The 14,937-nt window shown below is 57.1% G+C and overlaps 1 protein-coding gene across 3 annotated transcripts; it reads left to right on the forward strand.

Annotated features, from left to right (window-relative positions):
• The first annotated feature begins 1,315 nt into the window (after nt 1–1,315).
• On the forward strand, nt 1,316–14,828 carry ITIH1 (inter-alpha-trypsin inhibitor heavy chain 1). 3 transcript variants are annotated; one of them, XM_073901352.1, is made up of 22 exons: nt 1,316–1,450; nt 1,713–1,733; nt 2,049–2,215; nt 2,681–2,785; nt 3,179–3,352; nt 3,857–3,992; nt 5,338–5,463; nt 5,550–5,666; nt 6,294–6,462; nt 6,551–6,676; nt 7,631–7,812; nt 8,094–8,279; nt 9,341–9,480; nt 10,071–10,225; nt 10,325–10,339; nt 10,712–10,732; nt 11,118–11,198; nt 11,303–11,416; nt 12,424–12,625; nt 13,510–13,682; nt 14,289–14,400; nt 14,553–14,828. In XM_073901352.1, the coding sequence occupies exons 1-22, from the start codon at nt 1,337–1,339 to the stop codon at nt 14,680–14,682; spliced, it is 2,766 nt and encodes a 921-aa protein (XP_073757453.1). In that variant the 5' UTR covers nt 1,316–1,336; the 3' UTR covers nt 14,683–14,828. The 3 variants fall into 3 exon arrangements, with proteins under 3 accessions (XP_073757453.1, XP_025740882.1, XP_073757454.1); XM_025885097.2 differs by having other exon boundaries at nt 3,179–3,341; nt 3,879–3,992; XM_073901353.1 differs by lacking the exons at nt 1,316–1,450; nt 1,713–1,733; nt 2,049–2,215 and adding an exon at nt 2,401–2,418.
• Nucleotides 14,829–14,937: the final 109 nt, after the last annotated feature.

Genomic DNA, 14,937 nt, shown 5'->3' on the forward strand with positions numbered 1-14,937 from the left:
CTCACTGGGCTTCTTTTGAGTCCTCTGGCTCTTTTTCCCAATGCATCAGCTCACTGAACACAGCAAGGTATTTGAGGTCATCATTGTGTCCTGGAGCCTGGCACCATGCCTAATCCACCAAGGGCTAGGTTGATACTCGTGCAGGAAATCAACAGAACCTCAAATGCAATTTCATGTTGACCCATCTCATTTTCCACAAAGGCCAGAAAACAGACCAGAAGGTCATTCTGGCCTGGATATGATAAACTTTTTCCAAGAAGCTGTTCTGAGAGACAAAGTCCGAGACAAGCAAACAGAGATCAAAGTGGCCTCTGGGCCCCCTCACCCCATCAGTGTCACAGCAGCCAGCACATCCCACCCAGGGCCACGGCATGGATTGACCAGGGCCATGTCTGCCCTGTGTGCTGTGACTTGTGGGAGACAGGGAGAGTTTGGGCAGAAAAATTAAGAAATTGAAGGTCCAAAAGTGGTCCCTGGGGTTTTGAACTCTGCGTCTCCTTTCTTCCTAACAATGCGAAGGGCATTTCTTTCAGTACCTGATAGGCTTGGGCTTTGGCGTCTGAAAGATCTGGGTTTGAAGACCTGTTGTCTGCTGTGGGACCAATGTCCCAGGGACACCATGAGGATAAAAGGAGACAGCAAAGGGCTTAGATCGATGCGTGGTATGCACTCAGCCCTCCATTATGAAAACAGAGTATTCATCTTTGCCTCCTCTTTACCTGCCAAGTATCCCTGCCCAGGTGGAGGAGCGATGAGGCTTACTTCTGTTCTTTCCAAATCTGGATGCGAAGGTCCAGAGGGATGAAGCAACTGTCCTGAAGCACAGGTCGCCCATTATGCATCCCCAGGACTGGCCAGACGGCCCCTGGCAGAACCACCACTAGGGTTGGCGCGGCTAGAGACATGGGCATGGGCAGACACTGGGTGAGCTGTTCTATCTGCCACCCCAGCCAGACCGTAACTGTGAAAAGTTTGCTGATACTTAAAGAATTTTGAAAGTAACATCTAACGAACTTCAGAAGTCCACTTGGCTTCTTGACGCATGACACCATATTCCTGGTGTTGCCTGTGCCAGACCCAGGATTAGATGAGCCATTGCGGTCTTCACCCTTCATGTCAGCTGAGTGTGGCTCCGCACAAAGGGGCTCTGTCCGAGTCTGGTCAGGAGTTTACACAGCTGGGAATCCCCCCAAGGAGAAAGATTTCACTGCTAAATTTTGATCCCCCCAATTTTAATATTTGCCTTCACCTTGTCTAATGTTTAATCCATGTTTATCTAGCACTTTATTGATTAACGGTCTGAGCAAAGTGACGAGGCAGCTGGAGCCTTGAGACCATGGACGGCACCATGGGGCTGCGGGCGCTACTGTGCGCGTACCTGGCCTCCCTCCTCGTCCTGCAGGCCATGCCCACTCAGGGTTCACCCACAGGCAGGCCCAAAGTCAGCAAGGTATGTGGGTAAACCCTCAGGCCAGAAACAGGCAACTGGGCCAGAATGGGCCCAGGAGGGACACAAGACCCTCACCCCAGAGCCCGGGGCCACCCCCACCCACCTTGACCACCACTGACTGGAGAGGTGATGTCCAAGCAGCGAGGGGGAGGTGAGGCTGAGGGGTAGAGGACACAGACTGTGTCCCACTCCCACCGCTTAGCAGATAAGCTATGGTCCCCTGCACATTCCCACTCACACTTGTCCCTATTTTGTTTTACAGAAGCGACAGACTGTGGACACAGTGAGTGAGAGTCTCTGCAAAGGGGTCTGTGGTGGGGCAGCATTACAGCCTGTTTTCCCCCATGCTTCAGGGGGTGTCCTTCTATCAGTGCCCTAGGCAGAGGGACTCTGTTTCCCAGAAATGGGGGTTTGCACACCCCACGGTGCTGTCTCCAACAGAAAGGCTAGAGTGGGTCTTCCCAGAAGGGCTGGTCTGTTCTTTGGGCACCTGGCCTCTGAGCTGGGTGCTGAGCCCCAACACAACACAGGGGTCTCTCACTGGTTCAGAGGCCCCCCGCCCCCCTCCCAGCCATAGCCCCCTCACATCTCACTCTAGGCCGTCGACGGTGTGACCATCCGGAGTTTGAAAGTCAACTGCAAAGTCACCTCTCGCTTTGCCCACTATGTCATCACCAGCCAAGTGGTCAACAGTGCCAATGAAGCCAAGGAAGTGGCCTTCGATGTGGAAATCCCCAAGACGGCCTTCATCAGTGACTTTGCCATGTGCGTGCCTGCCTGACTCCCACACCCAGAGCTGTCCATTCATCAGACCCAGCCCCAAGCCATGGCTCCGGGTGGCTGGACAGTGCAGACCATCTCCTTCTTTCCAAAAGGGCCATAGGCCAGCACCAGCACGGGGGGGATGGTCAAGCCGCTTGGGTCTCTTCTGGGCTCCCATCTTGGAGAGTGAAGTGGGGCCTCTGACAGTATGTTTTCAGCAGAGGGCCCAAGGAGCAAAGACCCGCACCCGAGATCTCTTGTTGGATTCTGTGGCCGTGGCTGCCCCCCTCACTGCCGTGGGAACCCTGAACAACTCTGTGGGCAGTGGGAGGTGGAAGGAGGTGCCACCCATGAGCATTCACCAGGACCAGGCCTTCTCCGGGTCTGGGCTGGGAGGACCTCCGGTATGAAGGACCTTAGTGGTCAGGGGCAGGGGCACTTCCACTGAGGGCTTCTTCCTCCCTGTAGCACAGCAGATGGAAACGCATTCATCGGGGACATAAAGGACAAAGTGTCCGCGTGGAAGCAGTACCGGAAAGCTGCCATCTCTGGAGAGAATGCTGGCCTTGTCAGGTGAGTTCTGGGCCCTGCCGCCCCCGTCTCTGGTGCTGCCATCCCCAGCCAGGACAGACCTGAGGGCGGCAAGGTAGCCTTGGCTGGGGAACAGCCCCAGGCTGATGGGAAGTGAGAAAGCTGCCTGAACCCAAATGCTAGTACAGGTGCACTGGACAGGGCTGGTGCTGACCTGCCTACCTCTCAGACCAGCCTCTGGGAGAAGGGGCCCCTGTCCTTGGGCCCTGAACTTGACCCTGACCAGCCAATTAAGACAAGGGTGAAGGGCCAGGAAACCCGGGAGTAGCATGAATGTAAGAGAAATTGATTCTGAGGGCCATGCTTTAGGTGACAAGGACCCACATGTCACTCACCATTTGTCTGTTCTGTTGTGGCCAATGGTGGTATGTCCAGGGCCTCGGGGAGAACAATGGAACAATTCACCATCCACCTCACCATCGGGCCCCGGAGCAAGGCCACGTTCCGACTGACCTACGAGGAGGTGCTGAAGCGAAAACTCAAGCAGTACGACATTGTCATCAAAGTTAAGCCCAAGCAGCTGGTGCATCATTTTGAGGTAGATTGCAGGTGACTGTTTGCAGGGGAGCCATCTTGGGAGCAGGGCTCCTGCCTCGCTCTCACTGTGGCTCTGAGCCCTGGCTCCGGGCACACCAGGTGGCGTCCCAGGCCTGAGCACACGGGAAGGGGACGGACTCCTTGGGCTCTAGTGGGCTCTTTGTGGGCAGGGAGCTACCAGCCTCCCCCTCCTCTCTGAGCCTTGGCTTGCTCATCTGTTAAATGGGGCTGCTTGCATGTCCCAGAGCTGCCACAAGGATCACGAGAGATATTGAATGCCCTGGTAGTTGGTAGACCAGAAAGCCTGGGCAGCCTAAGGGGCTGTGATTGTCACTGGCACTCCAATGGTGGCCAAATTGAGGGGCCCAGGCTTGCACACCTTCATTTGGCCTATGTTTTTGGAGTGCCTACAACATGCCAGGCCCTGTGCTGATGGCTGGGTGGGTACTGCACACAGTGGGTGGCCAGGACATAAGTTGGCTCTTGGCTGAGTCTTGATGGTGGCCTCAATGGGAGCCCGGGGGCTTCAATGATGCAGATCGACGTGGACATCTTTGAGCCTCAGGGGATCAGCAAGCTGGATGCCCAGGCCTCCTTCCTCCCCAAGGAACTGGAAAGCCAACTCATCAAGAAGTCCTTCTCGGGGAAACAGGTGTGTGGGATGGCTGGAGTGGTGGCAGGCCTTTGGGACTTCTCAGCCTGGCTCAACCCCTCATGGAGTGTTCAGGTTTGGCCTGGGAACCAGGCAAGGGCTGCAGGCTGCCCTAGTGAGGGACGTAGGCATTTTGTGGTAGGTATCCCAGGGAACTCGGTACCCCTGGTTCTCAGAACAACCTAGCAAAAGCCTGCATGCCGAGGCTGGGGAAGTGCCCACGCTGGTTTGCAGGGTTTGGGGTGAGCTGCTGACTTGCGTGAGCCTCAGTTTCCTCTTCGCTGTGTCACACCCATGGGAAAGCATTCAGGGAAATAAAGGGCACATGAAGAAATCTCAGACGCTGTTGCAGTTAGGATCACAAGCTCCGGGGCTCTAGGAAACAGAACTCAGTTTGGGAAGGCTTTGGTCTACCTCGCCACTTACCACTTGCCACGCACCTCCCACTTGCAGGAACTCCTGAAGTCCCCTGCTTGCCCCTTCCCCTGGTCCTGGTGGAGTGTGGCATATGAGTGGGTAATACCCAGCCAGTGCCCTGCTTCCTAGTTTGCTCTCAACTGGAGCCAGGAACAAACGCTTTAGTTCCCACTTCCCTTTGGTAGTGACTCCATCATAATTCACGTAAAGGAAATGTTTCTTACAGTTTTGGAGGGGTTCTTTTTTAAACAAAGTAGGATACCCAGAGTATTAGCAAACATGCTTGCTTTTAGTAGGGGACCAAGGGGTGGGTCTGTGTCTTCCTAACCATCCTTTCCAAGTTTTGGAGGGGGTTTTGATGAGTATATCTTACTTTTATAATAAATAAGTGAAAAGTAAAAATTAAAAAGTATTTAAGGAAAAAGCAGAAAGTAACAAGTCTAGAAAAGTATTGAGTAAAACCCATCCCTAATTCCCTGAGCACCAACGCCAAGTCGAACCAGAACTTAGCTTCCAGCTTCCACCCTGGGTCCTTCCTCCCAGCCTCTGTTCTTTGTCTACCAGTGGCGGGGGGCGAAGGGGGGGGGGGCTTTTTTTTTTCCAGCACAGTGTTGTAGCCTTGCTTCTTTCCTCCACAGTTTGAGTTGACTGATGTCTCTTGTTCTCATACCACTATTATTTTGTACCCAAAGTGGCAACACTTGTTGTAGAAAAGCCCAATGTTTCAGAAGCATATACGCGAAGAAACAGGTCTTCTCTCCTACCACCTTATAGGTGTGTGCTCTCAGCAGCGGGGTGAAGGGCCTGCCTGACTCATTCCCATGCCCTTACAACACACACACACACACACACCCCTTCTGTTGTCTTTGTGGGCACCCCGATCGCAGCCACACAAGCCAGTAATGCCTCACACCCTCCCCCTTTCCAGGGTCGCGTGCTCTTCCGCCCTACTGTGGGTCAGCAGCAATCCTGCCCCACGTGCTCCACCTCCTTGCTGAATGGGGACTTCAAGGTGACCTACGATGTCAATCGAGACCAACTCTGTGAACTCCTGGTGAGCCCGAAGCTTCCAGCCCCAGACCCAGAGGCCCAGGCAGGGCTGCTTGTGACAAGGGCCTCACTTGTTCCCTTGTGTTTCAGGTTGCCAATAACCACTTTGCCCACTTCTTTGCTCCCCAAAACCTGACGAACCTGAATAAGAACGTGGTGTTTGTGATTGACATTAGCACCTCCATGGAAGGCCAGAAAGTGAAACAGGTGAACTGCTGCTTTAAACAGGTCCCCCAGAAGGAGCTTCTCCAGCCCCAGCCCCCACCCCATGCTGGTGCTGTCGCCAGAGTCTGGGTTTGGGATTTCTGCTCCTGGTCAGAGGCAGGAAACCCCAGCAGTCGGGGGCTCTGGCATCAGCCCCGTTCTCACAGTATCACCGCGGCAGGTGGATCCCCTTCTCCTCAGTAGCACAGTGGGATGCTCACGGGGTCGTGGGTCTAGCCATGGGGGGGGTTACATGGAACGCGCCAGGGGCAATCATGGCGGTCCCCGGGGGGGGGCGTCTGGCAGCGGGGACAGCCCACTGCCCACGATGCTCTGAGAGCCACGGCTCCACCAGCCGAGTTTTAGACAGTCTTTCTTGATTCTGCCCTGCTCGGGCTCCTGGTCATTTCTTCTCCCCCCGCGGGCTCCCCTTGCCTTCTCTGTCCCCCCCTCCACCCCCGGGGCTCCACAGGACACTCCTTTCCTGCCACCACCTGTCTGTCTTGTCCATGCCCTCCTGCTTGTCCACTGTGTGCCTCTGCCCTGTGGATCTCTCAAATGCGTATCCGGAGCCGACAGGAGACACTCTCCTGGGACCATGTCCCTCCACCGACTGCCCTGTCATTACAGACCAAGGAGGCGCTCCTTAAAATCCTGGGGGACATGCGGCCAGGGGACTATTTCGACCTGGTCCTCTTTGGGTCTGAAGTGCAATCATGGAGGGACTCGCTGGTGAAGGCATCCCCCGCCAATCTTCGAGCAGCTCAAGACTTCGTGCGGCGTTTCTTCCTGGCTGGGGGTAAGGGCAGGGGTCTCGAGTCACTCTGGCATCGCCTCTGCCCTCTTGGAATGAGGGCATACACTGGCCTACTTTCCTTCCTTTGCAGCCACAAACCTGAATGGAGGTTTGCTCCGGGGAATCGAGATCTTGAACCAAGCTCACGGGAGCCTCCCCGAACTCAGCAACCATGCCTCCGTTCTCATCATGCTGACGGACGGCGAGCCCACAGAAGGTAAGCACCTCAAGGCCTGGGCTGGGAGCTGGTGATCTTTTTGTTACGGAAGGCATTCGAGCTGTGCTTGGAAATCCAGCCACTGGAGATGCTATAGGGGGTGCAGAAAGGCTCAGGGCAAAGTCAAGCCTGTCTGATCTAAAGACAGAATTCAGGAGTTACAAGGCATACTTCTATGCTGAGCTGGGCAATTGGGGAAGTATCTGTATGACGCAGGGTTACAAAGATCCCAGGACGATAGGCAGGATTCCCAGGTTGAGTTTAATGAACTAGGTATTCAGCACCGACTGTGTGCCAAGCATAGGACTAGGGACCAAGAAGAGATACCAAGAGAACAAAATTCGCCTCTGTCCTTAAGGAGAACCGGGTCCACTGGGGCGGCAGACCCAGGAACAGTCCCTCTGTTGAGGGCCCTGAAAGAACAGGGTGCCAGGAGGCTATAGGATCAGGGTCATCTGGCCCAGGCAGGGTCCCAGGAGGCCTCCTGGAGGGGGTGACCCATGAGCTCAGGCTGGAAGGAGGAAAAGGAAAGCAGGAAGTGATGTCTGGCAGCAGGAGTAGCTTGAGAAAAAAAAAAAAAAAAAAAAAGGTGTGTACAATGGCAGGGCCTGCCTGAAAACAGCAGGCCTGTGCAGACGAGGTAGAACGAGGGTGGGAAGGTTGGCAGGGCCTCGCAGGCCCCATGGCAATGACCTATGGGAGGGTTTAGAGCAGAATCCCATCTGCTCATGATGGATCCATATAGATGGGCAAGTTTTCGAGGGGCCGTTAAGAGCTTTTGTAGTCGCCCGCTGAGCCAGCAGGAGATGTTGCCTCAAGATGCTGGTGGGGACAGGAGATAGGCGGGGGTCTGAGACAGGAGGCCTGGCCCCCAGGGAGTGTGCCCCAAAGGCCCCTTGTGCCCTACATGCCTGTGATTCGGTATCCTGGCCCTGCCTGGGTGTGTGGCTGCAGGGGTGACAGACCGTGCCCAAATCCTCAAGAACGTCCACAACGCCATCCGGGGCAGGTTCCCGCTCTACAACTTGGGCTTTGGCCACAATGTGGACTTGAACTTCCTGGAGATCATGTCCATGGAGAACAACGGACGGGCCCAGAGAATTTATGAGGACCATGACGCCACCCAGCAGCTGCAGGTCTCCCCCCACCCCCTTTGCCCCACAACGCACTGCCAAAGGCAGGCTGTAGGGAGCCCGGCCTTGGCAGCCTTTTGCCCATCCACCCAGAGGAGCAGATAAAGCTCTTGAGTGCGGTTTGAATCAGCTGTGTGATCTCAAACCAGTTCCTTAACGCCTATGAGCCTGCAATTCTATCTGCAGAGTGGGGATCCCAACACCCCACTTTGTGAGCAGGTCTCCCCAGTGGGTGCCCAGGGGGACCCATCAGCTCTGAGGTTGTGCCCCGACTCCGCCTACAGGGTTTCTATGACCAGGTAGCCAGCCCCCTCCTGGTGGACGTGGAGCTGCTCTACCCCCAGGACACCGTCTCAGCCCTGACCCAGCACCGCCATAAACAGTACTACGAAGGCTCGGAGATCATGGTGGCGGGGCGCATCGCGGACCACAAACTGGGCAGTTTCAAGGCTGACGTGTTGGCCCGTGGGGTAAACAGTGGGCTGCGGAGGCGGGAAAGTTCAGGCAGCACCCAGAGGCTCCGAAACCACACCTGTTCTCCACCCCGTTCCCCTTGCCCCAGGCCTCTCTTTTGTCAGGGAAGTGTCCCCACCCGTGCACCGTGCCACCCCCTCCCCCCCAGGCCTGAACATTCCCGCATGCAGGCATCCTGGCGATGGGCTGGAATGGGACCAAGGTGGCCTTGATTAGTTGTGGTCCCTTGACCAAAAATGGATCACCTGCTACTCCTTACATCATTCCCCCCCAAGGCATGAGAGAGTAAGAGACCAGCCTCTTCTTTGTCACCTGACAACCTTTTCCTGAACACTTCATGTGCACCCAGCTTTGTGCCCCGTGCAGCGTGTGTGTGCGTGTGCACACCGCTGGGGTCACAGGCATGTGAGACCCGGACCCTGACCACAGGGTGTGGAGTCACACCTCGCTGTGTGGTCAAGGGTTCAAAACCGGGACTTTGAGTAAAGAAAGCTGAGCTGGACCCTGGCTCCACCCTGACCAGCTGGGTGACCTTGAGCTAATAGGTCCAGCTCTCCGGGCCTCAGTTTCCCTCTCTGTAGCACAGGGTAGTATTGCACTGGGGAGTTGTGCAGAGCGAATGAAAGACTCTCTGCACTATGTTGCGCAGTGCCCGGTGCATGGGACACCCTCAGCAGGCGAGTCCCAGCTCCCGAGGCTTGGGAGAGAGCAGCATTTGTGTGCAGGGACATGGTGGGCCTTTGGAGGAGTGGAACATGGTGGAAACAGCTGGCTGCTTGATGGCAGCCCCGGGAGAGAGTAACTTCAGCGGGGCAGGGCCTGCTCTTCCCATCCCTGGGATCCCCAGAGCCGAGGCCAGTTTGTCCCACTGAGAGTGCTCAGCAAGCGTTTGTGGGATGAAGGGCTGAGTGAGGGTGAAGAGAGCAGGCTCGGGGAAGGGCGGTGCGGTGGACAGAACCCAGAGACCAGGCACAGTGGGGCCCCTGGGAGCCTGGAGTGCCGGCCGGTGGTTGTGCTCCTCATGGTGCTCGGCCCCTCTCCCCATCGCGACCCCCAGGAGGGTCAAGAATTCAAGGCGACCTGCCTGGTGGATGAGGAGGAGATGAAGAAACTGCTCCAGGAGCGGGGCCACATGCTGGAGAACCACGTGGAACGCCTCTGGGCCTACCTCACCATCCAGGAGCTGCTGGCCAAGCGGTAGGACCCGTGCGGCGGGGGTGGACACCAGGGCCTCTGGACCAAGGAGGTGAACGGAGAAGGGGTGCATCTGGGCCTTCGAGGTTGGGAGCAGGTCAGATTCATGGCCTTTGGCTTTGCTCACTGGTTTAATATCAACCAGTTAGTCAACAGTGTGGGTGGGCCACGGTTTGCCCCTGCCAAGCAGCCGGGCAGGGGGAGGCTGCCCTTTCCGTGGGACCGCTGTATCCAGACACCCTCGGTTCATCCCCACAACCCACAGGGCCGTTCCCTCGGTATCCCCATTTCAAAGGTGAGCACGCTGAGGCACAGAGAAGCTAGACCACTTGCCCAGAATCTCACAGCGGTTTAATTCTCTGTGTCTTTCTGAGGCACATCCCTCAGCCCTGCTACATCTCCAGGTTTTCCCCATTCGAGGGCTTTAGATCATGAGGTCCTGGAAGGCAACCACGGGACAGGGGCACTGCAGGTGCCCCACACATGTTTGCTGAATGAGTGAGTGAGTGAACAAATGAGCAAAAAACGGCCAGGGAGTGCGAGTCTGCTGTTGTCCAGGCTGCGGGGCTTGGAGCAGGTGCTGTGTCTCTCAGGATGAAGTTACAGGGGAAAGAGAAGGCCGAGGTGACGGCCAAGGCCCTGCAGATGTCGCTGGCCTACCAGTTTGTGACCCCGCTGACCTCCATGACCATCAGGGGCATGGCGGATGAGGACGGCCTGGAGCCTGTCATCGACAAGCCCCCTGAGGGTATACACTCTGTAAAGGCGCGGGCTGTGGGTCTAGGGAAGATTCTGAGGGCCAAAAACCTCCTGGGCTTTAATTCTCTTCCCCTTCTCTCCCTTCCAGATTCTCTGCCCTTGGGTGAGTTTCTAAATCAAGTTGGTTTTCAGGAGGGGCATCCAGTGGCTGGGCAAGCAGCTCGTGCTCCAGCCCCCAGGCACGGGGCTCCCTGCTCCACATCCTCCGTCCCTTCACCACAAGCTAGCTGCTGCCCGCTGTGTGCCTGGGGAGCCCCTGTGCAGCCTCCCTCCGGGCCTCTGTGTGAGCCTGTGTCTACCGGGCGGCCGGGGTGGGAGGGGAGGCGGAGTGCCCAGGAGAGGGCTGGGACCGCAGCAGGAGGGTCGGCCGAGGCCCGAGTGGCCTCTGGGCCCGGAGTGCCTTTGGGGAATGAGGTGTGTGCCTCTCAGGTGGGGTGGTGAGGGTGATGCTGTCCTCTGTCATTGTCCTCTACAGAGATGCTGGGAAACAGAAAGAGTAAGTGGCCACATCCTGCCGACATACATCTCTACCTCTCTCCTCCCCACGTTGCTGTCCCTCAGGCTGTGCGTTCAGTCCTGAGCAAAGCCCCTACTTGCCTGAGGAGGAAATGACAGACAGCCTGAGGCTTCCTCACTGCCTGTCACTGGGACCCTCAGAACAGCCCCCTGACCGGGCCTGGCGACCCCTTGTGCCACCAGCTCCACCAGGTCCCCATGGAACGAGACAGACTGGGGGTCAGCACACCCGGAGGCCTCAGGGGCAGCCACTCCTGCTCTGTGGCTTCAGGCCTGCCGCCTGGGTGGAAGGGCCTGGGCAGAGGAGCCAGCCGCCGCAGGGAAGCAGGGTACCGTTCTCCTAAATGCCATTCACTCCCCGCCAGTGTTCATGCTGTCGGCTTTGCAGCCTTCCCCGACTCGATCCAGTTCCAACATCCAGCAGTTGCCAAACCAAGTGACTGGAGGTGAGTCCTGGGGAGGGTCTGAGGGACACCCCTGCCTTGCTCCTGGCCGGCCCCAGCCTGCCTGCCTGATGCCCAATCTAACGGACTCCATGCTATGCCCCCAGTGGACACTGATCCCCACTTCCTCATCCACGTGCCCCAGAAGGAGGATACTCTGTGCTTCAATATCAATGAGGAGCCCGGCGTGGTCCTCAGCCTGGTGCAGGACCCGGACACGGGTACGGGTGACATCACGCCCTCTGCCAGACAGGGTGGGACCTGCACTCCTCTGCCCTCAGCGTGCAGCCGCGGACAGGACAGTGGCCATGGCCTCCACTTCCCACAGCCTGTGTGCCCCAGTCACCTGGCTGGGCTCAACCTGCCTCCTTCTCTCCCATCTACCTGCCTGGGCCTTAGATAGCACCTGCTTCATGGACATGTGACCCATGCAAGCACACAGGACCCTATGCTTGGAAGGGCCCATGCTCAGTTTAATACTCTGCTCTAGTTGTCTTGAAATTCTTAACATTTTTTTGAACAAGGGGCCCCTCACTTTCATTTTGTACGACGTTCTGCAAGTTACCTAGTGATCCTGCCCCGCCTCCCTGATGGAGCGAGCCTCTGAGTCCATCCCCCAGCAGTGCTCAGGCGGTGGGAATGACTCCCTGTCCGTCTGTGGGCCACTCTCTCTCCCTCCCTCCCAGTCTGGTCAGGCCATCTGCAAGGGTTTGCTAAGCACCTCCTATGGCCTACGGGTGCAGTAGGGACTGAGTCAAAGTCCCTGTTCTTGTGGAGTTTAGTGAAGGGAGACAGACAGGCGAACAAATTCTCAGATGACAATTTCAGAGCATGAGACAGGCTGTGTTGGGGTAGTGAGGACAAGGAGGGGGCTTTGGGACTGCTCAGGTCATAGGAGGCCTCTGTTACCTGCTCCTGTGTCAGGGATTAGGGCCACAGAGAAGGAGCAGACCCAAGTCCTATCCTTGGGGTGGCAATGGCCCAGAAGCAAGGGCTAAGTAGCAGGTAGTTAGTGTGGTGGGAGGAGAGGGCCAGGGAGAGGTGCTGTGTGGCCTCCGATAATCCTGAAAGCCACCCCTTGGGAGGTGAGACCCTCAAAGCCAGTGTGGCATGGGTGGAGTGTGGGTGTCTCCCAGGAGGGAGGCACGGCATGAGCAAAGGCAGGCTGGCAGGCATCTAGCGAGAGCTGGGCCCTCCCTGACCCGGATGGCCTCTCACCCTACTGCAGGCTTCTCAGTGAATGGGCAGCTCATTGGCAACAAGGCCAGCAGCCCTGGGCAGCAAGAGGGCACGTACTTCGGCCGGCTGGGGATCGCGAACCCTGCAACGGGCTTTCAGCTGGAAGTGACTCCTCAGAACATTACGCTGAACCCTGGCTCGGGTGGACCTATGTTCTCCTGGAGGGACCAGGCTTCACTCCGGCAGCACAAGTAACCAGGATGGGGCCAGGGCCTGGGTGCGGAGGCCAGGGCCGGGGTGGGGAGGGATGAGGCATGAAGCCCCAGAGCCAGCTGAGCTGCCTGAGCTTGCCGGGCCCTTGTCCCCTGAGCCATGTCAGTGAATGACATCCCTGTGACCTCCGTGTGGGCTGGGGAGACATGTGAGGCCCTGTGGACCCACCCATTTCCCTCTGTTCCTGACCCGTGCTGCTGCCCAGCTGCCTGCATGCCTGGGCTTCCACGGTGCTCTTGCCCCACAGTCCATTCCCCATTACCACCAAACAAAGCCAACTCACCTCCTGGGCCCAGCACAAAGACCACCTGTTCCCTGAAACCCACCTCGTCTCTTCTCTGCTGAACTCCAGAGTTCTCTGGGCTTCTCTTTTGGCACCTGTCTGAGCATGCCTCGTGTTGTGCTTACTCCTTCCTCCACTCATTCATTCACCAAACTCTGCCAAGTACCAGAGCTGATGCTCGGTGGCAGAGCTATAGGAAGAAGTGGGCAGAGTCCAGTGTGGAGGACACAGATGATGAGTGGCAGTCAAAGAACACAGACTTTGATATTAGACAGGCTGGAGTCCAAGTCCTGGCTTTACTGCTTACCAGTTGTGTGATCCTGGGCAAGTTCCTTACCCTCTCTGAGCCTCATAGGATACGAGTGAGAAATGAATGATGCCGCTTGTATGGAGGGCTTGGCACAGGGCCTAACACACTGTAAGGCCTCCCCCCTGCAACTTGTAGCAGGTAATACCCTTCCATCTGGGAGTGAGGGGGTAGGGGAGCTCATGAGAACTGGATTCAGGAGGATGAGGGCAGCTGAATGAAGAAGGGTGCCATGTAGCTGTACCTGCCCTCATGGCCACCCGGCCCTGCAGGGTGGTAGTGACCATCAACAGGAGGAGGAACCTGGTGGTGTCTGTGGAGGATGGGGGCACTTTTGAGGTCGTCCTGCACCGGGTGTGGAAGGGGAGTTCCGTCCACCAGGACTTCCTGGGCTTCTATGTGCTGGATAGTCACCGGATGTCGGCACGGACACACGGGCTGCTGGGTATGACCTGCCCGGCAGGCAGAGCTGGGGGAGTGTGCGGTGGCAGCCAGTGGGCTCGCCATGGGTCAGATTGGCAGCTGGTCACCAGGGAGGCCCCTCCTCCAACTTGGCCATCGAGGCTCAGAGCTCCAAAGAGGGCTTGTCCTGGCGAGGGTCTTGTCCCTCAGAAAGCCTATGATCAAACACAAGGTGAAACTAAAGCTTATGTGGGCCTGGGGGCCGAACAGGGAGAGAGATCCGAATAGCAGAAAGGGCCCAACAGACCAGGTCCCCGAGACCTCCTGGAAGGGGCGAGTGATTGGCCACACGGCTTCTCCTTGTGGCTTCCTACAGACTCTGCTGTCTGTGGGCACCTACCCCTCAGACCTCTCTCCCCAGCCAGATTCTTTTGGAATTGGTCCAAAAAGGTAGGAGGTACAACCACCTGCCAGTATACCTGCTTCTCTATAGCAGTTGAAGGCAAGGTGGCTTTTGATGCCAAAACATATCAGACATGGTCACGCCCTTCAGAAAAAGCACTCAGGCAGCTCTCTAACCCTCTGGTGAGCACCTGCTGAGTATGAGGGCCCCCCAGTGGTAACTGCTGCTTCCAATGTGCCTTTCCAGGACAATTCTTCCACCCCTTTGATTATAAAGTGTCTGACCCCCACCCAGGCTCTGACCCCACAAAGACAGATGCCACAATGGTCGTGAAGAGCCACCAGCTGACAGTCACCAGGTAGGTGGGCTGTTCTTCCGGTATCTCTGCCCTTGGCGTTCCCATCATTGGTCGGGGCTCCAGGTGTCACATAGGTGGAGTGGGCTTTTGGGGGGCGGGGGTGCAGTCCTGCTGGGTCCAAAAGGTAACCCCAGCTTTTTGTATCTCCCCAGGGGCTTGCAAAAAGACTACAGCAAGGACCCCCGGCACGGGGCTGAGGTGACATGTTGGTTCGTCCACAACAATGGGGCAGGGCTGATCGATGGTGTTTACACTGACTATATCGTCCCTGACATCTTCTGAGCCCCCAGCCAGCACACCTGTCCTTTCTTGGGACCATGGCAACGGAGGACAGCATCTGACCTGCTTCCCGTGTCACACTTCCCTGGTCAAGCTGACCCACTGTGTCAAAGTCCCCATGACTTTCATTAAAGAGAGGCTATATCCAACCCAGGCTGGCTGCTTTTTGGGAGGGAGGGTGGCCGGGAGGCAACCCAAGATACTGCCGCTCAGAGGGCTCTGGGGTCACGGCAGACCTGGAGGCCGCGAGGAGGCCTA

Source organism: Callorhinus ursinus, unplaced genomic scaffold, assembly GCF_003265705.2.
Source record: "Callorhinus ursinus isolate GAN/ISIS: 27379988/994484 unplaced genomic scaffold, GSC_fseal_2.0 scaffold15, whole genome shotgun sequence".
Lineage (NCBI taxonomy): Eukaryota > Metazoa > Chordata > Mammalia > Carnivora > Otariidae > Callorhinus > Callorhinus ursinus.

Coding starts and splice junctions, on each gene's coding strand:
- ITIH1 (XM_073901352.1), top strand. CDS start 1,337: ATGGACGGCACCATGGGGCTGCGGGCGCTACTGTGCGCGTACCTGGCC. Junction 2,216..2,680: donor TTCATCAGTGACTTTGCCAT/GTGCGTGCCTGC, acceptor TCCTCCCTGTAG/CACAGCAGATGGAAACGCAT. Junction 2,786..3,178: donor GAGAATGCTGGCCTTGTCAG/GTGAGTTCTGGG, acceptor TGGTATGTCCAG/GGCCTCGGGGAGAACAATGG.